Raw genomic sequence first — 27,754 nt, forward strand, 5'->3', positions numbered from 1 at the left:
GTCGGTCTCGTCCAAGCCGCCGACAGGGCCATGGTCCGGCGGTGGCGAAGGCGATGCGTTGCTTCTAGCCGCCGGAACCTGCTGTTGGACGTGTGCTTCAACTCGGCAAGGACGCGTGCTTCTGGCCACTGGAACCTGCTAGCGCAGGTGCAGCGGTTCTACGAGCCCACGTCCTGGCGCGTGCTCCTATAGTCCTATCTGGCAAGGACGTGCGCAAGCACAACCTACGGGTGCTGCACATGGTGGCGGGTGCCGCAGGAGCCGTTCCTGTTCGCGGCGAGCATCCACGACAACATCGCATACGGGCACGACGGAGGCTTCCGTCGCTCCCATGACTTCATTTTAACATAATGCTACTCTCAGTTCACGGTTCAATCTTTCAGTGGTATTTTATGGAGTGCCAAACTTTCGGTGGTATTTTACGGAGATCGCGATCTTTGGATGCTACGCAACCAATTTTCCCTAAGTAAAAAGCCAGGCGACATTTCGGCATAATAAAGGATCAATATATACTGCATGCTAATACATGTCGTCAACAGATAGCTACCAACAGATGTTTCAGATTGGTCTCTAATCCTTCCAGAGATCAGCCACAGCCATGGATTAATACATATAGTACAAAACAGGCACAACAAGCCCAGGGTGCCAGCCGAAAGAACAGGGGGCACACTTCCGTATACGGCAACCTAAAACTGCTCCTTGCGAATGATATGGACTGCCATGGTAAGCTTACTCTCTTTCGTCTTCAGTTCGAATAGACACATGTCACCTACGCGCAGGCCATTGACACGAGCAAAATTAGGCCAACCTCCATTAAGAAACCACCTTCTACCATTATGAAACATCATTTTGGCCTCCCATGTCTTCCCCTCGCACTGGAGCAATATGGTTTGACCCATAGTTGGGAGATATACCGAAGCAAATCGTGAACATAATTCCTGATGCATTATGGATCAGTAAGTTAGCAACACACTACAATGCTGGTTCAACAACTCTGAGGGGTTATATTGGTGGGTTGTATTTGTATGTTGATTGTTATGGAGAAAATATGACAATTTTATGATTTAATAAGAGCAAAGAGTTTGCTGATATGAAGGCGGGTGAATTGGTGAGCTCTCAGATGACAAAAGGATGCCCACTTAGACAAAATAAGGTTAAGATGACAGGAACAGCAACATTAATGATAAAAAAAATAACAAGACCAAACAAAAAAGAATTGAGCTTACTAGCATCCAACGCTGAGCGACACCAATGTTGTTGTTCTTCATTACTGCCACACAAATGGGAACTTCAGATCGGATAGCTCGCACTCGCTCCTCAAGAATTCTCTTTTGGGATCTAGATAGAGGATTCCTGCATGGTACAAAGTATGAAGGTTCAAATGGATCATCAGAGTCTCCGCTCTCCAGAGGTTCATGAGAAATTTCTTGCATATCACTTTCCGAGGAAACATGTTCTCCTGCAGACAGTTTTAGACCATAAGAAAAGGAATAATCTAGAGAGCTAATACTTTTTTTTATGTTTGCAACAATACCAGCGGCTGGTTCCTCCTCAGTATGGATTTCTGAAGCCATCTTTGCACTAGATGAACCAGGGCATGGGCCAATCCTTTGAAAGCCAGCCCCACCTCCAGAATGAGTTGTTTCATGGAGAACATAGATCATAAATGTGTATCTTATCTCATCTTTTGTCGGTAAAAGGAGGCAGATATCTCCCTCCTGCACATGATTGTCACGGACAAAGTCTAGCCACCGTCCCATAAGCATGTTCTTTCTACTTTCATCTCTTTTGTAGAATTTGGGATGCCACTTCTTGCTCTTGCCAGGCGCCTCAAGAGTGACATTTGTGGTTTTATCTGGGAAATGTGCAATTGCATATTCCTTGGTAATTCCCTGATAGCAAATGGAACAAGATGCTAAGAAGATTCATGACAACCGGAATCTCATAGGTAAATTTCCCATACATTGGCACTATTATCTGCTCCCTCCATTCCAAATTATCAGACATTTTTTGCTTTTCTAGATATATTGATTTTATTATATAATCTAGACACAGTGTATATCTAAGTGCATTGTAAAAGCTATGTATCTAGAAAAGCCAAAACGTCTTATAATTTGGAATGCAGGGATACAAACAGTAAATGTTGATATAAATGAGTTGCCTATTCAATAGGAGTAGTGGAGTTACCAGAAAAGGACCCGGGGGTTGCACATTGTTCCTCCGCATTATTGATATAAAAATTGTGAATTCAGGTTGAATTTCCTGAATAAGCTTCATTACTCTCTTCTTTTGTGCTTTAGATAGATAACTTCTACATGCCAAAACATACTCCAAAGATTCGTTTTCAGACACAGTGTCTTCTCCTGTACCAAATTTAGCAACAGAGTTTAATAACAAGTGATGTACAATTCGAGGTAAATATGCATGGAACTTGAATAATGCTATAACCTGACTCCTCAGATGATGAGGATGCCATAGCCATCTTCACAGTTTTCCAGCGACGACAGGAGCTAGCCTTTTGGCATTCCCTGAATCTTTCACTGCTTTCAGATGCTTCTATGGTATCATGAGAACTGCTTGAAATATTAATGGGATCTACACTTCTTTCTCGGACACTTGAGATGTTTTTTATGCCAGGGCAGGAAAATAATTCCTCACAACCATCATTGGGTGAATATGGCATGACTGTGTCCACAACATCGTTTTGCAGAGTGGGCAGCTGTGGTACATTGGTGGCCATGCTTCTTGGCAGCAACTCATTGCTAGCCCTATGATCCAGCTGGAGTGTGACCTCTTCCTTGTCTCCTCCTGGTGTGAAGCCATTTAAGATATCCCTGTTCCTATCACCATGTGCTTCAGACTTGTCCTTGTCATTTCTCAGTGAGTCCACTGTCCAAAACGTGTTTTTATGTGCATCAACCACAGTTTTTTTAGCCTTTACAGACTTGCCTTCCATATTCTTGCAGCCATCTGAAGTGTGTTGATTTGTCTGATTGTCATGATCAGTGTTTTTGGAAGACAAGTTTGCACCACTATCCTTCATTCTATTCGATTTGTCTCCACTTTTTCCAAGAACTGAGTTTCCAATGTCAGCTGTGGAACATGATGACCCTAAATTATTTGATCCTAAAACCACATTCTCTCTCTTCTCTAATCCTTTGAATGGTGCTGTGAGTGATTGTGGGACTTTCTTCAATTTGCTAGCCAACCCTTCTGTTGTTTCTAAGAGGCGAGACTGGTGATTATCTACCAATTTACCCAAGCTATTCACAATCAAAGGACAAGGCTGCTCAGTGTTCAATGCAACAGGATTTTCATGGTCCACCTGCTGGTTCTTGCTGTGGTTGCTCTGAGCTGATTCTGTCCCAATGGTTTCACAAGAGCGTGATGCTTCGGCACTTGTATGGGTGGTAACTTTAGCAATTCGTACTTTTCTACTTGTGCAGTTACCCATTGGTTTCATAAGTGACTTCTTTTTATTGTGCTTCTTAACCGAAGAATAATTTCTGTTGAGAGATGTATATTTAGTCGCAAATGATTCATTTTTTCCATTTCTCCATGGCCCTGCATTCCTTACTGATTCCACACTCTTGGTAACTAGCTGGTGTACTGGAGAACGAAAATGAGCATGACTTGGTGGCCTTTCACTTGACACCTTCTCTAGAGAACTGATGCAAATAACTTCACCACACCTTTGTAGGCATTCATAACAGAACCATTTTATTAACGATGAATCGAAGACAACTTTGTCCAAACAGTATCTACACAATGAGAAAAGGCCAACCATAAATTAATATGCTATAACAACATAACTACATTACAGAAGGTACTTGAGTTTTCCATTTAGGTATTATATATGATTTGCAAATGTCCATTTATAAACCAATGGAATGTGAAGATAGAGATAGATTCATATAGTTTGTCTACACGACTTTCGAAATGGTTGGGAAAAGAATATTAATGATGTAAAATGCTGGATAAAAATTAGCGATACCCCCCTACGTTGGTAGCGTGGTTTGTCATATAAGGAAAAAATATTGTTGTCTACGCTACACCCATTAATAAGCGCAACATAAAATCGAATGTAATGAAATAAAGCATAATTAGGGTAAAAGGAAACATACTGGTGCACAGCACAACGCTTGCAGTCTCTGCAACATAGCAGAAGTTGTCTGTAACCAACATCTCCACAGACTTCACACACAATGTTCTGCACAAACACAAAAAGTTTTGCTGTCACCAGTAACTCACTAACCAAAAAATAATAATCAAATTGTTCTGGCAAAATTCCCAACTTTGCTGAAAAGATTATCTATCTAGATCTAGGTGGGGGTCACTGTCACTTCAGTTGATTACTGCTCAAAGCGTATTAGACTGCCTATAAACAGCAGCAGCAGAAGGTTCATACAATACAGTAGCAAGCAATGGCAGCATCGATGGGAGGAATCGATATCATTTGATTAGTATCCGAATCGCCAGAACGCGAATCTCATCCTGATTGAACACAGGAGCACCAAAACCGAAGGAAACAGTAGTGCCCCTCATTAATCAAGCAGCGCGGTGGGAGGGGAGCAATCCAGACGAGGCCGGTACCCCGGGCACCACGCTTATGTGGGCGCACGACATTGCCAGCCAACCGGGAAGTAGTAGCACAGGAAATCGCAAGAGGACGAGACAGGAGGAGGAGGAATCGAGTAGCAATACATACCATATTCACCTGTCACCACCACCATGCCACTCCAAGAAACGAGAAGGGAATGCCTCCGCCGGCCTGAGCAGAAGCTCAGACCGTTCCCAATCCCGGAACCTCGAGCAGGCCGCCGGGGTTTCGGCCGGTCGGAGGGCCGCCGGCGCTTGTGCGAGGGCTTAACGAACGAACGGGAGTGGGCGCAGCGGCGGTCGGTCAAAGGAGTGTATAGGCGGCGGGAGGAGTGAGACGGAGGAGCTGCGGCGCTCTGTTGGATTCAGCTTTGGACGACCCACCGGCGGCCACCGCCACCAGGACAGGACCGATTAGTACGGTAGGGGGAAGAGATTCTTCAGAGTCAGACCCTCCTTGTTTCGTTTCCGCATCGGGTCACTCAGGTGAGAGTGGATACGGACATAACCAAATCCAGACATGAAGCACGGTCGGAGGCAACAACATCCACGAAATCAGTGACCGATCTAAAAACATACTTAGGGCTCCCGCAACACGCTAAAAGTGAGTTACTAGCTTTCAGTCAAACTCTTCAATAATATTAACTTTTAACAATGGCTTATAGTATGATTGGACTCATATAACACTCTCATATGTTCTTGAGCCTATCAAGAAATAATTTTTCTCTCTTCTACTAAAATATGAAAAAAAATACTTAAAGCTAACTTATAAGTCACCCATTGGTGCCCTTAAAGCCATTGTCTTAGATATTCTAAATAAGAGTCGGCAAAATTCTACGTAAAAAGAATAAAACAATAGAGAGTAAAATAGACGATAGGCTTGTTTGGTAGGGCTCAGCTTCAGTCGTGGTTTTACATGTGGAACAGATTTACTCATAGAGCTGAATCCGTTTTTATTGACCGTTTCGGCAAAGGAGCTTCTCGAGCAAAAATCACAGATGATAAAATGTTCATAATACCCTTATTTTTTTTCTTTTTTCTTTTCTTTTCTTATTACATTGCCTTATCCCTTCGGCCATGCAGCCCGAGCCCGTCGGCCCGGCCCGGCGGCGAGCGGGCCCGGGCTGGCACAGCCCGGAGGAGCAGGCCGTGCCTAGGCCTTACCCCAGGCACGTGGGCTGGCACGGCACGGCCCGCTCCTATACAGAAGGCCCGCTGGCGGCCCGGCCTGTCACCGGCCGGCACCATCCCTAACCCTAACACCTCGACACCCTGTTCCCCAAATCCCAAGCGCAGCCGCACCGCAGCCCCTCACTCCCTCCCCGAGACCGTCACCCGGCCGCTCTCATCCCCGGCCGCCGGAGATCAATGCCTCCTTCTCCTCCCTCCTCTCTCTCTCCGAAGGCAGGCCGGCCAAAGGCAAGGGTGGCGGCGACTGGGTCTTCCCCCTTCTCCTCCCTCCTCTTTCTCTCTCCGAGAGGTGCTCCTGAGTTAGGGATTCTGGTCATGGTGGAGGTCTGCATGGGGCGGTAGCTGGCCTTAGCCATGCTCGAATCCGTTGTCCCCTTGGCCGGATCTGGCCTGTCGGCACGCAGATCTGTGGTGCCATGGTGGGAGGCGGCTACGGCGGCGCGGTGGTGCGGTGGCGGGGCTGTGGTGCAGCGGCAGCGCGGCGGCGACGCGGGAGCCGCGCGGGCTACTCCGGTGGTCGTAGCTCATGGAACTGCGGGCGGCATCGAGGCCGGGCCGACGCGACTACGGCGGTGGCTCGCTACGGGCTGCCAGTGCGCAGACACCGCAGCCTCTCCCCCTCCGCATCCCTCCCGGCCTCCACTCCGGCGGCCGCGACGACGGGGGGTCCTGGATCTGGGCCCAAGGGCAAGGTCGCTGGCGGCCACTACATCTCCGGCTGCTCGCGCTTCCTCCCCTTCCCCTCTCTCTGGTTGCTCGCGCAGTCGCACTTCATCGTGGGCCTGGGCTGGCCCGGCACGCTGGACTGGCCGTGCTTCTCGGGCCGGCCTGACCCAATAAACGGCCCAGCAGGCCGTGCCTGGGCCGTAGGTCAGGCACGGTGCCCACCTCGGCACGGGCCGGTAGGCACGACGTGCTGTGCCAGCCCGTTGGCTATCGGGCCGTGCTGGCACAGGCCCGTGCCGTGCCAGGCCGGGCCGGCCCGTTGGCCATCTATACGGCCAACCGCACGCGAGTCGCTCGCCTGGAAGCAACCGCACGTGTCGGGGGCTCTCCTCGTCCTCCCCAGCCGCGTCGGGGCCGCGCTCTGCCCTTCGTCCTTCTCCCGGTGAAAGCTCTAGTTTGGTTTTGGTTAATCTATAAAACCCTAAGTGCTAACCTAGTTTATCAAAGTGATTATGAGATAGGTAGCACTACTCCAAGTGATGAAGCAATGGTGAAGATCATGATGATGGTGATGGCATGGTGATGATCAAATGCTTAAACTTGAAAAAGAAGAAAGAGAAAAACAAAAGGCTCAAGGCAAAGGTATAAATAGTATGAGCTATTTTGTTTTAGTGATCAAGACACTTAGAGAGTGTGATCACATTTAGGATCGATAGCCGTACTATTAAGAGGGGTGAAACTCGTATCGAAATGCAGTTATCAAAGTGCCACTAGATGCTCTAACTCATTGCATATGCATTTAGGATCTAGTGGAGTGTTAACACCCTTAAAAACATTTGTGAAAAATATGCTAACACATGTGCACAAGGTGAAACACTTGGTGGTTGGCACATTTGAGCAAGTGTTAGGAACTTCACCGGCGCCCTAGATAGAAAAGATAGGGCTTCACAGAGTGCACCGAACGCTGGCATGTGCTGGATCGGAGCGTCCGGTCAGTGGAAGCGTAAAGACGCTGGCGTCGGTCTTTGACCGGACGCTGGGTCACTTAGTGACCGGACGCTGGAGGAGTGCGTCCGGTCCCGCTGACGTGGCGGCGCACAGAGGAGACATTGAGTGACCGGACGTTAGGTGAGTCCAGTCGAGCATGACCGGACGCGTCCGGTCGTGGTTTTGCACTTCTGGATGCTTACTAGAAACGATCGGACGCTGAGGTCCAGCGTCTGGTCACTTCGTAGCAGCACGTCCGGTCATCACTTGACCGTTGAAATCGAGCGGCTCTAGTTGAACGTAGAGGGACACGTGGCATGCATTGCGTGACCGGACGCTGGGGTCCAACATCCGGTCGATTTGACCGGAGCGTCCGATCACCCCATGTTGTGCCCAGTGAAGGGGTACAACGGCTCTATTTTGTGGGGGCTTCTATTTAAGCCCTATGGTCGGCTCAAGCTCACTGTCTTGGCCATTTGCATTGACATAGCAACCTTGTGAGCTTAGCTAAAGCCCTCCCACTCATCTCCATCATTGATCCATCATCATTGTGAGATTAGGAGAGAATCCAAGTGCATTGCTTGAGTGATTGCATCTAGAGGCACTTGGTATTTGTGTTTCGCTGCAGGATTCACTTATTTCTCTTGGTGGTTACCACTACCTAGACAGCTTGGAGCAGTGGAGGAGGATTGGCACGAGTTGGTGATTATTCATGGCCATCTCCGAGGATTGTAAGGGGATTTGTACCTTCCCCGGCGGAGCACCGAAAGGTAACTCTAGTGGATTACTCGTGTCATTGAGTTACCTCACTTGTGGGTAGGTTCTTGTGGTGTCCAATTGTGTGGACGAGGTTTGTGTAACACCTCTTAGCCACCGAACCACCAAGTGTTGGTCAACACAACGGGGACGTAGCGTGTTGGCAAGCACGTGAACCTCGGGAGAAAATTGGTTGTCTCTTGCCGTTTTGGTATTCTCCCGGTGATTGATTTGGTATTCATCTTGTGATTGGTTCACTCCTCTACACGGCGGTATATTCACCCTACTCACTCATTTATATTCTTGCAAACTAGTTGTAGCAAGCTCTTTAGTGTAATTAGAATTGAGAGCTTGCTTTGTTGTTTTAAGTTCATCTAGTGGAGCTCTTTAGTGTAGCAAGTGTGAGAGCTCTTAGTGAGTAGTAACATAGCAAGTTGTGTGTCTAGTGATCATAGCAACTAGAATTGTTGGATAGGTGGCTTGCAACCTTTGTAGAGCTAGAGCAAGTTTGCATTTCGCTATTTGTTATACTAATCAAATTGCTCTAGTTGTTTTATAGATTTTTAAATAGGCTATTCACCCCCCTCTAGCCATATTAGGACCTTTCACCCGGTCTCGCGGAGTACCCGGCTGCCACCACCCTTCGTCCTCCACCCAGGTGGCGCGCCAGGGCCCTCCTCGCCGGCGCATCCGCCCTCCACCTCCACCACGCCGGAATGCTCGCACGCCCGAAGCTCCAGCGAGCCGCGCCAGGCCGACCGTCGCCGCTCTTCATCCTCCTCCCCGGTGGCACGCCGGGGCCCTTCTCGCCGACGCATCCACCCTCCACCTCCCTGGTGACTACGTGCGGGGGCAGAGAAGACCATGGCCGTGATTTTATTGCATTTCACCAAGCAGTTTGGATCCGCCCAATTATCGGACAATGAGTGTGCCTCTTGCAGTGCCACTAGCTCGTACCTACCGAGTTTCTTATCCGCAGATCTGCTCACATGCTTAATACCAGAGGCTTTTACCTGCCTGCCATTATAAGAGATGGTTCAGGCCTATATGCCATTAAAAAGCTTGAATATAACCTGATGCCATGACGCTAAATTCTTTTACCCCACACGCGTATTCCATTTACCTTCCATCTGGTTTCCACCGTTTGGCAGCCCTGACATGTGGGCCTAGCCGGTCACAATGTCTAAAATACCCTTCTCTCACAACCATATCCTCTCACTTCTTTCTCTATGTCCGATGGGGCTAAGTTGTAAGTGACCTAGGCACCTTCTTCCTCCTCAAGAACGCGGCCAGGGAGAGCTCGTCTGTGCACTATCGCAGTTGCCGAGGGTGGAGCTCACCCACGCGCCATCGCAGTGGCCGGGGCGGATCTCGCCCGCGCGGGGGTGGGACGAGCTAGTCGCGGCAGCGTCCACTCTACTGGTGTCAAGGATGGCATGCTCATCCATGGCGTGGGGCAGGGCGCACGCAACAGCGGTCATGATGCTGGCACCAGGGATGGCCCGTGCGGTCGTGGGGCAGGGCGGGGCGCTCGCGTCCATGGAGGAACATGATAGGAGCAGCGCACGGAAGTTGAGCAGGACGCCGGCCACCGCGCCCGTAGCTCCTCCCACCGGCCATCCGTTCTGAGCTCCTGCATGCCTACTCCCACCTCGACCTGCTGCCCGTTCGACCGTCCCACGCGCATGGTCATCGACCGGCACCACCACTCCAAGGATGGAGCGCACGCGTCAAGAGGATACTGGCAGAGGGGGCATCGCACACCGGCCAGGGCCGAGCCCACGCCCGCGCCCTCGTTGGCCGTGGAGCTATACACCGCCTTTGTTGGATCCTTTACCGGCGATGACCACCCATTCGCCGAAACAGCACGCCACCGAATAGTTCCAGCGATGACCTGCACCCCACACTGCCCCCACCCCCACCCCGGCTCAATGGGTGCTCGTAGCATGACAGGGACGGTGAGGCCACGGCCGCTAGCGCCATCTCGGACGCTGACGAAAGGCGCTGCCTCGACGCTGCCTCTAGTCGCTCTCCTCCCACGGCGTCCATGCCACGGTGCTCGAGGAGATCATGAACCGTGGCATATTCCATGCCTTCGAGCACCTCGTGCAGACAGCACGAGGTCCCATACCAGGAGGCGCCTGCCACCGCCCTCCGCGTGCGGAGGTCTTCGCATGCACCCGACGACACGGCCGCAGTCGTCGCGCGCGCCATGGAGGCGCTCGACGTGGCCCCATCCACCCTGTGCTGCATGACTCCGCGCTCGTGGCCGGGGCCGCGTTTGCGTCGGCGAACACAGGGGCCGTCCGGAGCATGATGTTGGTGATTTTTTAACACTTTTTGTAAACTAATTTAAAATCTAACACTGTTTTTTTTCAAAACTAACACTTTTGGCCGCGCCCATTGCCATGGCGTGGCGAAACGCCTGTGCCGCACCATGCATGGTGGCGCGGCGGGAGGATGATGTGGCACTTCCACGTGCCAAGGCCTCTGATGTGGCAGGAGTTGCCGCGCCACCATGCATGGCACGGCACTACCGCGCCCCAGCCCATGGCGCGTCCCTTCGTCAGACTGCCATCCAGTCTCCAGCGGTGGCGGCTAGCTTGCGATCGCGTTCGAAGTTTGTCCACCAGAGACATCGATATGGCCGGCGGCGACGTCAAGTAGCGACGTGACGATGTGTAGGTACGTGGCGACGACTGCCCGTGCGGCCAGCATGTGCGTACAAATAGACTACCCTTGGACGCGTCTCCATCGCCATTGGGCCAGAGATATCGCGCGCACGTCGTGTCCCACCTAAATTTTTTTATTTTTAACACTTTTTGTAAACTAATTTTAAATCTAACATTGTTTGTCTACCTTGCCGTAACGATGGTCTGTTCTCCGTTTAATGTACCTTTTTTCAAACTTTGTATCACGCTTCTATGTCGTTGTACTTGTCCTATTAGATTTTATCTTTTGTTTCAATGCCGCTGCATATACTGTATCCCATCTTATCGGTTTATCGTGACTTGACATAGCACTGTGTTGCTAACTCTAGTTTCGTAGGCCTGAACTATAGGCCATGCCGCTTTGCTCTGTTACACAAGACTGGTCATACCGTCTAATGGGAACCAACTTTTTGCAGTCTAAGATGACGTGCGTGTAGATGCTGCTGTCGGTGTTGTAAACAACTACAAGTGCTGCCACGATGCATTGAAATGAATATGAAGCAAATAAATGGAGTCCGTGCGCAAGTTAACAAGTTGCCACATAATATTTTCATTGGTTCATGAGTCTGCAAGTTTTGGACAATAATATTTGTTCGACATGAGTTCGACATAACAAACTAAGTCCTAGGAGTGTAACGATCCCTCAGACGCCTCTGTCTCTTTGGATTTGTAGGCAACACATTAGGAGTGTAGCCAACATCGGTGTGGTCGCGTTGCCGGTGCGTATGGCTCGTACCCTACAAGTATATGATATGCATGATTACTTATAATCTTTATGATCGTTAGTTCATGGAGCCTACATATTTAAAGAAACTACCTTTATTACTACCTGTGATGCTCCTTGGATACCAAGCAAGGCACCACCTAGCTGAGACATGCCGATCTCGTCCTATAGCCAATCATCCCATGGTCGTGCTGTCTGCGGAAGCCCGGGGGGTCATTGTCGTCATCGTCATCGTCATCGTCGTCCTCGCTTGTAGGGTCCTTCCCAGCGCTATGATGTGGTGGTGTACGCACTGCGAAAGTGGCACCTGTCACTAGCTGAGAAGAGCCGGCTGGTGTCCTCAAAGAGGCAGAAGACGTGCCACCCGACCGCGCCAGGACTGCCAGTTCCACCCAAGGAGTGTCCATGCAGCTCAGCTTCTGAGCTAGCTTCCTATAGCTCCACTTCACCTTCTGCATAAATAGACGTTAAAGTTAGTGCATTTCCCAAACGCATATACACTAAAGAAACATTTTTGGAACGAAAAAGTTTATGTTTACCTCTACAAAAGCCTCAAGAATGCCTGGCCCCAGCCCTCTAGACTCGTGAAGCTGAAACGCTGCTTCCTTGGACATCCTTGACAATTGTGTCGCCTGAGTACAGAAATGCGGTTGGACAGTTTTAGTACGCATACTTAATACCAAATGGATAACAAATTGTACCATTTGAGTATCTTACCACGTATCTTTGAAGCGGGGCTCTTTGTAGTTGTGTGTCGTCCCTAGTGGCAATGTCATACACATCTTCGATCACATCTTCCTCGTCGTCCTCGTCAATCAGCTCCTCAGTATACAGGGGCTTGATATGTGTCCTCATAGACCTGTGAAGCCACCGCAGGTACTCATCGAAGGTGCGCTAGTCATGTGGGGGACCCGCATCGACTGGCTGCCGATCCCTGTTCTGCCACAACTGGATGTACGCGTTGTGTGTCATACGTCAATCCTTGGTCTTGTACCTCTTTCTGCGGTCATACCTACAACAAAATGATTGTTAGTTGTACCATACACACCTCTGAATTATAGCTTTGTTATTAATCAATAACGCACCCGTGCAATTCTTGGTTGGTGGAGTAAAGCGGTGGTGAGTAGCCTGTCATTCTTCCAAACTGCCTGCAAACCCTGATGGGCAAGTGAATCTCGACCACGTGGAAGAAAATAAGAGGGACGTTGCAGCGATACTCGTCTGACTCATCCCTAGTGACAGGACTCAGATAGTACTCGAGCTCCGGAGCATCCCAAGGACACCAATGCACCTGAACATTTCGCAATTGAGTTAGGTTATGATATAGTGTACATCAAACAAGACACATGTATGATAGTAAAGAGAGCGTAACCTGGTGCTGTGTCAGGACGTCAAGACCGTCCGTGTACTCCCTGTACTTGCGCCGCGCATTCCCTCTAACTAACTCTACTTGCGTCCAGATATACAGAGCTGTAGGGAGTGTATCCTGCCCGTTCTAATGCTGCATTGAACACGATAATGAATTAGCCATTAATAATTTAATCATATGTAACTGCCTCGAAGAATATAGTGAACCGAAGTACTTACCGGTAAATTAGTAGCAAAGGGCCTCCCAACGGGCCATCGTTCCCAACACCAAACCTGGAGTAGGTACGAGCAACCCCCAAGGTTCGCATACCCTGAGGTGCGACGATAGACAACGCATAGCTGTCGATACGTCCATGCCAGGACTACGCTGCTCCAGCTGTACGCCGTTATGTTATCCCATGGCTGGCATAGTATATCAAGGAAGACCTAGCTGATGGTGTTGCCTGAGGCGTCTGGGAAGAGGAAAGCACCAAGGAAGTGCTAGAGCCACACTCTAGCGAATCTGTCGATCTAAGCCTCATCAGGCTGTGGGTCCAAGTAATCGAAGCGCTCTGTGATCCACGACGACGAAACACCAGAACTTTTTCTAAAATTCACCAAAGAAAATGAGACCCGATGGCTGCAGGAAAGCAATGCAAGTATTAAATAGGCTTGAATTGCTCACTTATTTTTCTTGGAAACCTCGTCGTCCGGTGGAAGAAAGCCAGTGAACTGAGCCACCAGCTCCCTCCAGTGATCGTTGTCAACTATACCTGTCACTGGAAGTCCCCCCAACCAAAGGCCAAAGATAGCCTTCACGTCCTACATGGTCAAGATCATCTCGCCGCAAGGTAGGTGGAACGTGTGGGTCTCAGGCCTCCACCTGTTATAAGAATAGAACGACTGTTAGTTACCTCAAATTTGTTATAAGAATGTTTACGTACAATGAAGGCACTCGCACCTGTCTACAGCTGTAGTAAGTAGTGCTAGGTCAAGGGGCGAAAAATCGTAGTTGACAACACGGACAAGCTCGAGGAAGCCGGCACGCCGTATGTACGGCGCGTAACGCTCGTCCCACTGGTGCGCCCTGGTGTGCGTACGGGGCCTCAAGGAGGCAAGGGCACCTCTGCGTTGGTGTCACTCAACAAGTGTGCTCGGTGCGGCACGTCGTACTCCACCTCAAGAAGGGGTACAACGGGTGCTGCGTGGGAGGGGCCATCCTGTTACAAATTGATAAACAAAGGGTTAGAGTATTCAAATTAACGATACTCAAATTAACATTATGTAGCATTATAAAATTTAAACTACTTGTTATGCAATAGGAGCACAATATGAAAGCACATGCATATATTCAAAGTAACATTAACAGACATATTAAACAACTTTACTTGGAAAATAAGCAACTTCTATGTATTCAAACGGACACAAACGTCATTGAAGCTAAGAGGTTCATCAATCCATTCCAAATCGCCGTATCATGCACTACTAAGTACCGACACTTGAAAACTAGTATTTATACTGACAACCTTTACTAATATAAACTAACTAAATACTCCATCCGTTCCTTAATATAAGCCATATAGTTTTTAGCACCAATATTAACGCACGGCTTGGGGAAGGATGTGAGACCGAGGAAAAAAAAAGGAAAATCATGCCATCTTCTCTCTCCCAATCAGATTGCTTCCTAAATCTAAAGGTTTGGTTGGGGCATGTGCTATGTATGGTGGGAATGTTTCTAAACTAATCGGCGTGGGAGCTGATACGTACCTATATTTTGGAATTTTCTTTAAAATCTATATGGCTTATATTAAGGAACGGAGGGAGTAATAAATACCTAATCAATCCCTAAACCCAAAGGCATAACTAACAGTAACCTAAACCCTAACTACCTAACCAAACCTTAACTATACTACAACACACAACATAAATCCTAAAAACTACCTACCTAAATAAACAAATTCACTAACCTAACTATACTAAATCACTAACCCTAACTATCCTAAATCACTAACCCTAACTAAAATAACATTCAAAATAACAAGAAATCGATAGAGAGAGCACCTTGATATGAGCCGAAGGAGAGGAGGCGGCGCTGGCAGGCGAGGCGGCGGTGGCTGGCGCAGGCGATGAGGCGCGGGGTTGGCAGGCGGCGACGGCGCTGGGCTGGCAGGCGGCGACGCTGGCAGGCGGTGGCGCTGGCAGGGGCTGGGCGGGCGAGGGCGTAGGCAGGGGTTGGGCGGGCGGGGGTGTAGGCGAGGCGAGGCGGCGCTGGGCGGGCGACGACGTTCGAGGGTGAGGGTGAGGGCGGGCGAAGTGGGGCGTCGCGGGCTTTTAATTGGGCCTTGCCGCGCCACCAGCGATGGCGCGTCACAACCGCGCCAAGATGGATGGCGCGACAGACCCTGCCACGACGACGCCACGTCATTCTCCCGCCGCGCCACCATGCATGGCGCGGCACAGGCGTTTCACCGCGCGCATGGCAATAGGCGCGGCCAAAAGTGTTAGTTTTGAAGAAAAAACAGTGTTAGATTTAAAATTAGTTTACAAAAAGTGTTAAAAATAAAAAAAAATCACGCTGGTCAACGCCGCTGCGTCCCTGCCGGCGTTCCCAGCTGCGGTCTTCGACGTGCCCGTGCTGGTGAGGCTGGTGCCGGCGCTGTTCCGTGGCCTGGTGTGGCTGTGCTGCGTCCGGGGGGGGGGTTGCTGCGGGTTGCCGTGCGCGGCAGCCATGGCAGCGGCTACCGGCAGGAATGGTGAACTCGGCCATATCTAAAGCTGCGAGCGCGGGGTGGAGTGGGAGGCGGGCTCGGTGGCGACCTCGGCTTGGCCTACAAGCGTGTGAGTGGTGGGACGGTGGCTGCAGCGCTGCTCCGCGTCTGAGTCAATGGCGCTCGGCATTAGCATCGTCTTTGCAGGCCGCTGCCCTCAAAATCGCAAGCACCAGCTGGTGCGCGTGGCTCCCAGGGTGGGCACTCAGCCATCCTTTGCCGCCGGCATAGCCTCCACTCGCCGGGAATCGGTCGTGCTAGGCCCGTGGTGTGGACGGGAGCTTCTGGAGTAAGGATAAGGGCTTCGTTGTTTTTTGTTTTTTCTTTTCTCTTGACAAGTTGATTTTTTATTTTATTGGCCCCACGCTGTCCTGTACTATCGTCTCCGATGCCTCTCTCCTCTGCACTCACGTGCGTTCAGGCAAGGGTTTTTTGGACTTCTCCCATCCTAGTTAGACAGCGTTGGAGTTCAAAGTGAAACAGAATGGTGTGGAAGGCAAGAAAGTTTAACGTCGTGGCACCTGGATACGTTCGAACTTTTTAGTGACATATAGATCTGGACCATCTTTTATAATGGCATACAGGGAAAAGACTCTTAGTACTGCACCTCATGTCGTTTGCTAGAAAAATAATTTGAAAATTCCCCGTTATGCCATTTGGTGTTTCAGATTATACCATATAAGTCATTTTTATTGCAATGGCCACCCTACACAACATTGTTGCAATAATACAGAATAGTTAGCGTTATCCATTTGCTTTTTATTGAAGCAGCTAGGCAGCATCTTATGCACGGGCTTTGCTATCCCTTTATAGCCGCCGGGTTTGTCGTCTCGAAATGGAGACTCTAATCAAGAGCTATCGTACGAGAGTCCATTTCATCACCGATTTTTTTTTTCAATTTTATTTCATTACTATTAGAGTGTTTGTTTCGGTCTTCAATTTTTTTTTGGCTCAACTTCATCCATAATCTATCAAAGTGGATGTTCCCGTTTTTAAATTTCCAACATCTTAGTTTGTTTAGAAAATAATCTACAAAATCACCGTAAATGATTTCAAATGAAAAAGTCATTAACTAAAGGTATATATCTCATTGGAGATCTACAATTTTGGTTTTGGTTATTTCTCTATCCGAGTTCATTTGAATAATTCAAAAATTTTGAATTTCAAAATATAACAACTTGAAACATATAGATTATATTTTTAAATAAATTTGTATTAATATTCAGAACAAAAAATCCAACATATTAAAACCAATAATGTGTAGATAAGTATTTTAATACATTTAAATATTTGTCAATAATAAATAAATCTAAATATATATTTTTTTATAAATATCTAAAAAACTAAAATACTTGATTAAGTCCATGTTTAGCCCCTGAACTCTTGCTTTTGCCTAGCTTTGGCACCTCAACTATCAAAATCGTTCAATTTTGATCCTCGAGTGGATTTTGAGTGTTTTTCATATAACTGTGGGGACAAAATTAAACGGTTTTAATAGCTGAGTTGCCAAAGTTAGACAGTTTTATAGTTGGGGGTTTAAAATTAGACAAAGGCAAGAGTCAAGGAGGCAAAAATAGACTTAATCTTACTTACTAAATAATCTAGAACCATTTCCCAAAAGGAAAAAAAAACAGAACTACATATACCATTTGTGCTTCGCTAATGAAAATAGGCAAGAAGCACAAAGTTGTCATTTCAGCATGTCACAATACATTTTTCCACAGATTCTTCTGTAAGAACAGTTTTTCTGAGTTCAATGTATTCCTGCAAAATCAAATCTGTACTCCGAAACGTACTTGAGCACACGAAATATCATCTTCAGGATATAAGATAATCATGTTATTTCTGCATAACAAGCACACATTAATATAACAGGTAGCAGCTAGAAAAATATACTGCAATTGCAACTCTGAGAAACTGTACAAAAGCAATCGCTAAACATAAAAACCTACTACATTATCACAGGGTGGATAGTCATTGCTGTCTGAGTTGTTCATGGATCAATTTCACTTGAGAGTACAATACGAGCAAAATAACTCAGGTACCAGCAGAAGGAAAACCTTTTGTTTCTACTTCAAACTAAACTGCTCCCTAGAGATGATATAGACCTTCATGGTAAGCTTCGTCTCGTTCTTCTTCAGTTCGAACAGACAGATATCACTAACTCGAAGACCATTGTCGTGAGCAAATTTGGAACAACCTCCATTAAGAAACCACCTTCTACCATTATGAATCACCATATGGGTTTCTCATGTCCTCCCCATGTACTGGAGCACCACAGTTTGGCCACTAGCTGGAAGATGTACAGAAGCATATCGTACACCTAATCCTGATGTGTTATAGATAGAAAATTAGCAACGCATTGAAATGACAGGTCGCGTAAAGCAAAGTAATATGCCAACATAGAAAAATCAACTTGAGATGACATGAGCCGTCCTCACAATAAAAAAACAATAATTCAATACCAAAAGACGAATTGTGCTTTACTAGCATCCACTTCTGAGCATCACCAACATTGTTGTTCTTCATAACTGCTACACAAATGGGAACTTCAGATTGGATGGTCACACTCGCTCTTCAACAATCTTCTTTTGAGATTTAGATAAAGAGTTCCTGCATGGTACAATGTATGGAGGCTGAGGTGCACCACCAGGGTCTTCAATCTCCAGAGATTCATTAGAAATTTCATGCACATCAGTTTCCAAGGAGACATTTTCGTCTGCAGATAGTTTTAAGCAATAAGTAAGCACTAATCTAAAATGATGCTAATTTCGTGATTTTCTGTAATACCATTGGTTAGTTCATCCATAATATGGACTCCTGAAGCTGTTTTTGCACAAGATCTGCCAGGGCATGGGCAAACCCTTTGAAAACCAGCTCCACCTATGGAATGTGTCGCTGTTGCGCAAAGTAAATAGACCATAAATGTGGATCTTCTCCCACTCTTTGCTGGGAAAAGGAGGCAGATATCTCCTTCCTGCACATGATTGTCACGGACAAAGTCCAACCACTGTCCCATAAGTTTTCTACTGGCCTTTCTCTTTTGAAATTGAGGATGCCACTTCTTGCACTTGCTAGGCATCTGAAGTGTGACGTGTGCTTGTTAGTTGATCTCCACCAGCCTATTGGGCCCTTATCTCTGCTCCCTGATCGGGGGAGCCCAACCCTAATCCGATTGGTGGGCCCCTGTCGCACAGCACACATAAAAGAAAGATGGGAGTGAGGGCTCGGACTACGAGGTTCACCGGAGCCGCCACCCACCTACAGAGAAACCCTAATCCGATCCTAAAGAGTGCTGCCAGCGACGGGATGAGCCCGCCACCACCACCGTCGCACCTCTACAGGGCCACCACCGGACCAAGGCAGTACCACTACGGTCACCACAGCGTCACTGGATCTTCACCGGGCCGCTGGTGATCGTCTCCATGGCGCTGGACGCCTACTGCACCGACGACATCGGCGTCTACGCTTGCCGATGCGTTGAACAGAGAAGGTGTGGAGCCTTCCCACCTCTACGGGTTACACAGAGGTACGAATCTACGTTCCTAACAATGGTATCGGAGCTAGGTTGTCTCTGTGTGACTCTAACCCTAACCAGGTAAAAGCAAAGAAAAGGGACCGGGGGTGGCGGATGTCACTGGAACCCGGTCACCACCGCCACCGCGCGGGGGAAAAGAACAGATCCATTCGGATCAGAGAACAGAAAGGGGAAAGGTTCAAAAGTACCATAACCCTAACTCGCGATGAGGAAGGGGAAAAGAGGGATTCGGTACAAATAAGAAAAGAAAAGAAAACCGAACCCTAACCCTAGATCCCCTTTTCGGGTGAACAAGCGAAAAGAAAAGAAAGAAATGGGATTCGCCTTTAGACCCGCTCAAATCCAAAGGGGAAGATCCAAACCCTAATTCCCCACATCAGTTCGGATAAGGGAAAAGAAAACTCAAATCAGAGAAAGGGAAAAGATGATTAGATCCAGTGCAGATCTAAGAAGAAGAGGGTTTCGGCCGACTTTCGGTTGAACCAAAACTCCGATTTTTTTGGATCTGAGAAAAGCAGTGGGTTCGGATGAACCCTAACCCTAACTGGGTTAAAGAAAGATTGGGGGCTCGTTTTCATGACAAAACCGAACCCTAAAACCCGAAATCGATTCGGGAAAAAGAAAAACAGTGACCATCCCTAACCCTAATCGGGAAATCGGATGAAATCCGAGCACAAGAACCAAAGAAACCGAAAGGGAAAGGGGGTGGATCACCTCGCCGTTGTGCACGCCGGCGCACGGGGAAAAGAAAGGGCCGGCCGGGGGTGAACTGCTCGCCGGAACAGGCCATAGGGGTGCCGCCGCCAGGCCGCTCGACGGCGGCGCGCTCACCCGCTGGGGAGCGCGCACGCCGGCGAGGGGGCCGGCGACGGCGCCGGGGCTCGCTGCTCGCTCTCGCCGTCGAAGCTCATCGCTCGGTGACTGCTACGGCTGCACTGAGGAAAGAAAAGAGAGCGACGAGAGAGAAGAGAGAGAGCGCAGTGAGGCGAAGAGAGAGAGAGAGAGAGGGCTAGGGCGAATGAACTAGGGTTTTCTGAGGAACCCGACGTCGCCAGGTTTTTATTCGCCTGATCTCGCCGCTCGGCCATAGGATACAGACGGACGGCGCAGATTCATTGGACCTGATTTGGCCCAGGCAAGATAGAGCTCGAGGCTGAATTCCCGGCCCAGGCCCAGGTTGCGGCCTGGGCGCGGGGGAGAGCGCGGGAAGGGCGCGTGCGACTGTGGGCCGTGGGCCGTTTCAGGCCGAAACAGTAAAGAGCAAGAGCCCAGTTTCGTTTTTATTTTTTTCTGGAAAATTGAATATGCAAATTGGCTCAAAAGAAAAATAGAAAAGTAATTGGGAAAAATTCAAGAAATTGAGTAAGTACATTCTCCAGTGATTTTGAACAGACGTGATATTTAACTGGAGAAAAGGAAAGTTTTTCTAGTAAATGTTTATTTCCTGGAAATTGATTAATGGATTAAAGAAAATCGAAAATACAATTTTCCCTGTGGGTAAAATTCAAGGAAAAGAGAATTTTTCCACAGTCAAAGTAAAGTTGTTGATTCTCCAATTATTTTGAACCAATGTGGTATTTAATTGAAGAAAAAGAGATTTTTTCCGCTGCTAAAGAAAATGTTAATTCTCCAGTTATTTTGAACTAATGTGGTATTTAATTGGAGAAAAAGAGATTTGACATGATTATGATGTTGTTATTTTTTGACCAACGTTGTTAATAACAATATCATAATTTTAATGATTTATGCATTAATTCTACTTCTGTCCAACGGTGATGTAGAATTAGTGTATAAGAAAAGTTGATAATTTTAATGATTTATGCATTAATTCTACTTCTGTCCAACGGTGATATAGAATTAGTGCATGAGAACAGTTATAAAAGTTAATGATTTATGCATTAATTCTATTTCTGTCCAACGGTGATGTAGAATTAGTGTGTAAGAACAATTATGAAAGTTAATGATTTATGCATTAATTCTATTTCTGCCCAACGGTGATATAGAATTAGTGTATAAGAATAGTTGTATGTTTTGATTTTGACCAACGTTGAAATCAAGGCATGAAAATGATGTTATTTTTATGTTAAGAAAAGTTTTGACCTGGTTTTCATCTTGTCTAAGGTGAACTGGGTAGTCACCTCACCGTGTTCCACTGAGTTTGTGGCACCGGTGAGAGAGACAAAAGAGAATGATGCCACTTGGGCAACTAAAGAAAGGGATTTTGAATCCCAAAAGATATCCTATGGCTTTTGAGCATAGGAAGTGGGTCATTGCAAATAAGAAATGTTTGGCTGTGATAAAGAACATGATTGAACCTGCAATTGTGGGCTCAATCCTAGAGTGTGACACGGTCACCGAATACCTCGATAGAATAAAGAGTCGGTTCACTGGCTCTTCAAAGATATATGCTACCCAGCTGATAAAGCAGCTGGTGATAGAGTGTTACTCTAGAAATGGTGGCATAAGAGAGCTCACGATGCATTGTCGAAATTATGGCACTATCGTTCAGACCATATTTCGAGGGGGAGAATAGAAAGGCAAGTTAAGAAAGATATTCTTCCTCCATTAGAGCTCTCAAATTTAGAACAATGCAAGGAATGCATAAAAGAAAAGTATGTAAAGAAGATTAAGAAAGATGACAAATGAAGCGTAGGAATTTTACAGATTATTCACATAGACATCTGTGATCAGCTTTCCTGTAAAGAGTGTGGATAGTTATGATTCATTCATAACATTCACATATGAGTACTCCCATTATGGCTATATTTATCCAATCAAAGAAAGAAAAGATGTACTGGATAAATTCAAGATATTAAAGATTAAGATAGTCAGATCTGACCGTGGGGGAGTACTACGGTCGGTATACCCTAAAAGAATGGCATAGTAGCCTAGTATTCTATACCGGGTGAACCTCAGCAGAATAGAGTAGCTAAAAGAATCAATCGTACCCTAATGGATATGGTGGGCAGTATGATAAGTTACTCCACCTTACAGTTGAGCCTGTGGATGGAGGCGTTAAAAACCCCATTCATATTCTCAAAAGAGTACCAAGTAAATCGGTGCCCAAAACACCGTATGAGTTGTGGACAGAAAGTGTACCCTCACTAAACCACATGCGTGTGTGTGGGGGAGCCCTGCTGAGGCTAAAGTATTTAACTCAAACATTGGGAAGTTATATCCCAAAACAGTAAGTTGCCATTTGTTTGGCTACATAGAAAAGTCAAAAGGTTTTCGTTTCTACTGTCCAGAGAGACATACAAAGTTTATGGAAACGAGACACGCTGTTTTCCTAGAGAATGAAAAGATGAGGGGGAGCATGGTAGCTCAAGAAATTGTCCTTGAAGTGAAGCGGGTGTATGCGTCCACTCCAATCATTCATGAGCCAATTTTCTCACTACATGCTGTCGCTGTACCGACAGTGTAAGATACTATGGTGTCAGCACCTGTTGTTATTCCACCTGTGGCAACAATGAATGAAAATGAGAAACCTGTTCTTCAGGATCCTATAGAACCTATTGCCACACATGAGGGGGAGCAACAACAACCTTAAACCAGTAGATGTGCCAAATATGGAGGCCCCTAGAAGATCTCAAAGAGTTAGAAAATCAGTTATTTCTGCTGATTATGAAATGTATAACACTAAGGAATTTCAAATGGAGGATGATCCCACCTCATTTGAAGAAGCCATGAGAAGTGATCATTCATCAAAGTGGCTTGAGGCCATGGAAGATGAAATGAAATCGATGAATGTCAATAAAGTTTAGGATTTAGAAATAATTTCTAAAGGAGTCAAAACAGTAGGCTATAAATGGGTCTACAAGACTAAACATGACTCTCAAGGGAATATAGAGACATATAAAGTGTGACTTGTGGCAAAAGGCTTTATGCAAAGAGAAGAGATTGATTACAATGAGACCTTTTCTCTAGTCTCGTGTAAAGTTTCTTTCAGAATCATAATGGCATTAGTGGCACATTACGATTGAGAATTACATCAGATGGATGTAAAGACGGCATTTCTCAATGGAGACTTGGAGAAAAATGTTTACATGACACAACCGAAAGGTTTTGTTATGTAAGGAAAAGAACGAATGGGATGCCACCTAAAGAAATCTATTTATAGATTAAAGCAAGCTTCAAGACAGTGGTACTTGAAGTTTAATCAGTCAATAAAGAATTTTGGGTTTAAAGAGAATGTAGAGGACAATTGTGTCAATACAAAGTTTAAGAATGGGAAGTTTATCTTCCTTGTCCTGTATATAGATGATATCTTACTTGCTAGTAGTGATGTCAGTCTACTACTGGAGACAAAGAAATTTGATATGAAAGATCTTGGCGGAGCCTCGTTCGTTCTAGGGATCGAGATTCACCAAGATAGAAGAAAAAGGGTATAAGGACTGTCACAAAAGGCATACATAGAAAAGATTTTAAAGAAATTCAGTATGCACAAATGTAGTCCCTCACCTGCTCCTATAGTCAAGGGCGACAGATATGGGGATTTTTAATGCCCCAGGAACCAATATGAGCTCAATCGATAAAGTAAAAGTGGTTCTATATGCTTCAGCTGTCGGAAGCTTGCAACATGCTTAAGTATGTACGCGCCCTGACTTGACATTTGTTACCGGGTTTTACTTGGCAGATTCCAAAGTAATTCTGAAATAGAACACTGAAATTAGTAAAAAAAGTCTTGTATTATTTGCAAGGAACGAAAGGCCTCATGATGACATATAGAAGATCTGATTCACTCCACATGGTGGGATATTCAGATTCTGATTATGCGAGAGTGAATGCATATCCAGACGTGGATTTTCTATCATCTCGCAAAGGGGAGCTATTTCATGGAAAAGCTCAAAGCAAACTGTCACTACATCGTCCACAATGTATGACAGTTTGTGGCGTGTTATGAGGCAACGGGTAGGTGAACTAACTAACGAAGTTCATACCCGATTTGAAGGTGGTTGACGACATCTATAGACCACTAAAGTAATACTGCGATTATAATCTGGCAGTACAAGATGCTCACAACATAAGTCAAGTGGTGCTGCCAAACACATTGACATAGAGTATTATGTTGTGAAAGATAAAGTCCGGGATCAAGTCATAAGTCTTGAGCATATAAGTACAGAAAGGATGCTCGCGGATCCGCTTACAAAAGGCTTACCACCCAACATGTTCAGAGGACATGGTGTTCAGAGAACATGTAGCTAGCATAGGTTTAAGGGAAAGCCTATAAAATTCCTGGACAAAAGAAGGCCCAAAGATAAGTATCTATTTCATAACAGAGTAGTGAGTTGTAGCTGTTAAGTCTATCGGTAATGGACCGTGACGATGAGACATGCTCTATGAGCTAATCTGTAATGGAATGAACAAAAGTAAATGATATGAAAGTGAAAGATGGAATGAGATCAAGGGGGAGAATGTTAGTTGATCTCCACCAATAAGCCCAACAGCCTATTGGGCCCTTATCTCTGCTCCCTGATCGGGGGAGCCCAACCCTAATTCGGTTGGTGGGCCCTGTCGCACAGCACACATAAAAGGAAGGTGGGGGTGAGGGCTCGGACTACGAGGTTCACCGGAGCCGCCACCCACCTACAGAGAAACCCTAATCCGATCCTAAAGAGTGCTGCCAGCGACGGGATGAGCCTGCCACCACCGCCGTCGCACCTCTATAGGGCCACCACCGGACCAAGGCAGTACCACTACGGTCACCACAGCGTCACAGGATCTTCACCGGACCGCTGGTGATCGTCTCCATGGCGCTGGACGCCTACTGCACCGACGGCATCGGCGTCTACGCTTGCCGATGCGTTGAACAGAGAAGGTGTGGAGCCTTCCCACCTCTACGGGTTACACAGAGGTACGAATCTACGTTCCTAACAGTGCTTTCATGTGGGAAATGTGCAAATGCATATTCCTTGGAAATACCCTGATAACAGATGAAACATGATGTGATGCTGTTAAAGACAACTAAGAATACTAAACAAAATCGTAAGCAAAGAAAAGGTATTTTGTCCACATGTGTTCAGAAGATTCATGCCAACTTGAAGATCATAGCTAATTTTCTCATATAAGTTGGTCACAAGCTGTCAACCAATTTTATGTTGAGAGACGTGAGTTGCCTATTCAGAGTAGTGACTTTACCAGAAAAGGACATGGGGGTTGAATATTTCTCTTCTGCGTGACTGCTACAAAAATAGTGATTTCAGGTCTAATTTCCTGGATAAATGACACTACTCTCTGTTTCTGTGCTTCAGATAGATAACTTCTATATGATAAAACATAATCAACTCTTGGGGGTGCCTGAGGATCATCAGACTCTAAAGAATCATTTGAAGACGGAATGTCCTCTCCTGTAAAAAAAGAAAAATTCGCATTGAACTGTAATAATAAAGAGATGGTGGAGTTCGAGGAAAATATGTAGGTCACAAGCATAACATGTTTGTATTCTTGTGTTCCTTATTTGACTTTCTTACGTCTGATCCACCTAAGCTAAGTGCTAAGGCTGCCCATAAATAAATTAATATAATTGCCACCATTCATGACAATTGACAATGCCATCACACCTTCTACCAAGCCCATGTCCAGCCATCATCTGGCTATGACATATGCTCCCATCCTACCCATGATGTGCAAATCAAACGCTGAAAGGCATAAGCGGCCATATAAGGTCACAATCCTTCCTAGGTTACAAGCAGTCGACAGCAGCATTTACAGACAATAAATCTTGCTGCACAATACCACAAAACAAAAAACTTATTGCGCAATGGGGGCAATCTTTAAATTTCAATGGGCGTAACGTGAATTCCAATCCTGAGATTTTTTTTTTAATTTTAACCCTTTTTTAATATAATTTTAAATCTAACACTGTCGTTTTTTTTTAAAACTAACACTTTTGGCCGCGCCTATTGCCCTGGCGCGGCCAAATGCTTGTGCCGCGCCATGCAAGGTGGCGCGGCACAGGGCTGACGTGGCGTGGGCTGGCCTGGGGGGCCGCTGACGTGGCGGGTCTTGCCGCGCCACCGACCCTGGCGCGGCAGTGCCGCGCCCTGATCTGTGGCGCGGCAGGACCAGATATATACCGCGTGCGAGCCCGCCCGCCCGCACGCACCCCTGCCCTGCCCGCCCGCCCGAACGCCGCCGCCGTCGCCGCCAGCCACCGCCAGCACCCTGCCTGCGGCCGCACGCGCCCGTGCCTACCCGGCCACGCCGCGCACGCGCCCGCACGGCCCGGCCTCAGCCGCCCGGCCACGCCGCGCCCCGCCACTCCCGCCGCGCAGCGCCCTAGCCGGCCGCGCCACGAACGCCGGCGCGTCAAGGCCACCCGCTCCTAAGGTACCTCTCGATTTCATATTTTTTATTATTATCTAGTATAGTTAGTAGTTTTTGTATCCCTACGGTACCCCACGTGCCATCGCAATCCTCGAGCGTCCGTCGCAGAAGCAAAAGAGTTGATGTAGGGGCATCGAGCGGCCGTCGCAATCCTAGTGCTAGCATTTTTAGGAGCATGTAGGGGCATCGAGGCTATTTTCATTGACCATTAGTGTCTTTGACCAAATTTATATAATAGCGTACTAATATTTATGATACATAATAGGTACTATTACATTAAGCATGAAGTATACTTTCGTAATAAACTTATTAGGAGATAGAAATATTGATACCGTTTTTTAAGTTTTGATCAAACTTAAACATATTTGACTACTCGAGAAGCAAGATGTGTATTTATTTTGAGACGGAGAGATTACTTGTAATTTTAGGACCAAAGTTTTATATGGATTGATTATGTATTTATTATCTAGTAAAGTTAGGATTTTGGGTTTAGAGATTTAGGCTAGTTAGGTTAGTGAATTTGTTTGTGATTTGTTTGTGAACTTACTAATGTTAACTTGAATTTTGTTAATTTGAATACTCTAACGCTTTGTTTATCAATTTGTAACAGGATGGCCCCTCCCACGCAGCACCCGTTGTATCCCATTCTGGAGGTGGAGTACGACGACCAGCACCGAGCACACATCTTGAGTGACAACGACGCAGAGGTGTCCTTGCCTCCTTTGAGGCCCCGCACTCACACCAGGGCGCATCAGTGGGACGAGCGTTATATGCCGTACATACAGCGTGCCGGCTTCCTCGAGCTTGTCCGTGTTGTCAACCACGGTCTTTCGCCCCTTGACCCAGCACTACTTACTGCAGCTGTAGACAGGTGCGAGTGTATTTTTTGTACGTAAACTTTCTTGTAACAAATTGGAAGCAACTAACAGTCGTTCTATTCTTATAACAGGTGGAGGCCTGATACCCACATGTTCCACCTACCTTGTGGCGAGATGACCTTGACGTTACAGGACGTGAAGTCTATTTTAGGCCTTCGGTTGGGGGGACTTCCAGTGACAGGGATAGTTGACGACGATCACTGGAGGGAGCTGGTGGCTCAGTTTACTGGTTTTCTTCCACCGGACGACGATGCTTACAAGAA

The 27,754-nt window shown here is 46.9% G+C and overlaps 1 protein-coding gene and 1 pseudogene across 1 annotated transcript; both read right to left on the reverse strand.

Moving 5' to 3' along the window:
- Positions 1-484: 484 nt before the first annotated feature.
- LOC136505532 (uncharacterized) lies at positions 485-5,091 on the reverse strand. The gene is made up of 7 exons (XM_066500972.1): positions 4,709-5,091; positions 4,125-4,210; positions 2,449-3,761; positions 2,188-2,363; positions 1,535-1,892; positions 1,227-1,459; positions 485-938 (listed from the first exon to the last, which is right to left on the reverse strand). Exons 1-7 carry the CDS (start codon positions 4,709-4,711, stop codon positions 687-689), a joined length of 2,421 nt encoding a protein of 806 aa, XP_066357069.1. The 5' UTR covers positions 4,712-5,091; the 3' UTR covers positions 485-686.
- Positions 5,092-17,818: 12,727 nt separating this feature from the next.
- LOC136451289 (B3 domain-containing protein Os03g0619800-like) lies at positions 17,819-25,863 on the reverse strand (annotated as a pseudogene).
- Positions 25,864-27,754: the final 1,891 nt, after the last annotated feature.

This window comes from Miscanthus floridulus, chromosome 1 (assembly GCF_019320115.1).
Source record: "Miscanthus floridulus cultivar M001 chromosome 1, ASM1932011v1, whole genome shotgun sequence".
Classification (NCBI taxonomy): Eukaryota; Viridiplantae; Streptophyta; class Magnoliopsida; order Poales; family Poaceae; genus Miscanthus; species Miscanthus floridulus.

Excerpts from the sequence above, each read along its gene's own strand:
- LOC136505532 (XM_066500972.1), bottom strand. Across the intron at positions 2,364-2,448 it reads CTCATCATCTGAGGAGTCAG|GAGAAGACACTGTGTCTGAA; the intron begins GTTATAGCATTA and ends AATTTGGTACAG. Across the intron at positions 939-1,226 it reads TCGCTCAGCGTTGGATGCTA|GAATTATGTTCACGATTTGC; the intron begins GTAAGCTCAATT and ends ATAATGCATCAG.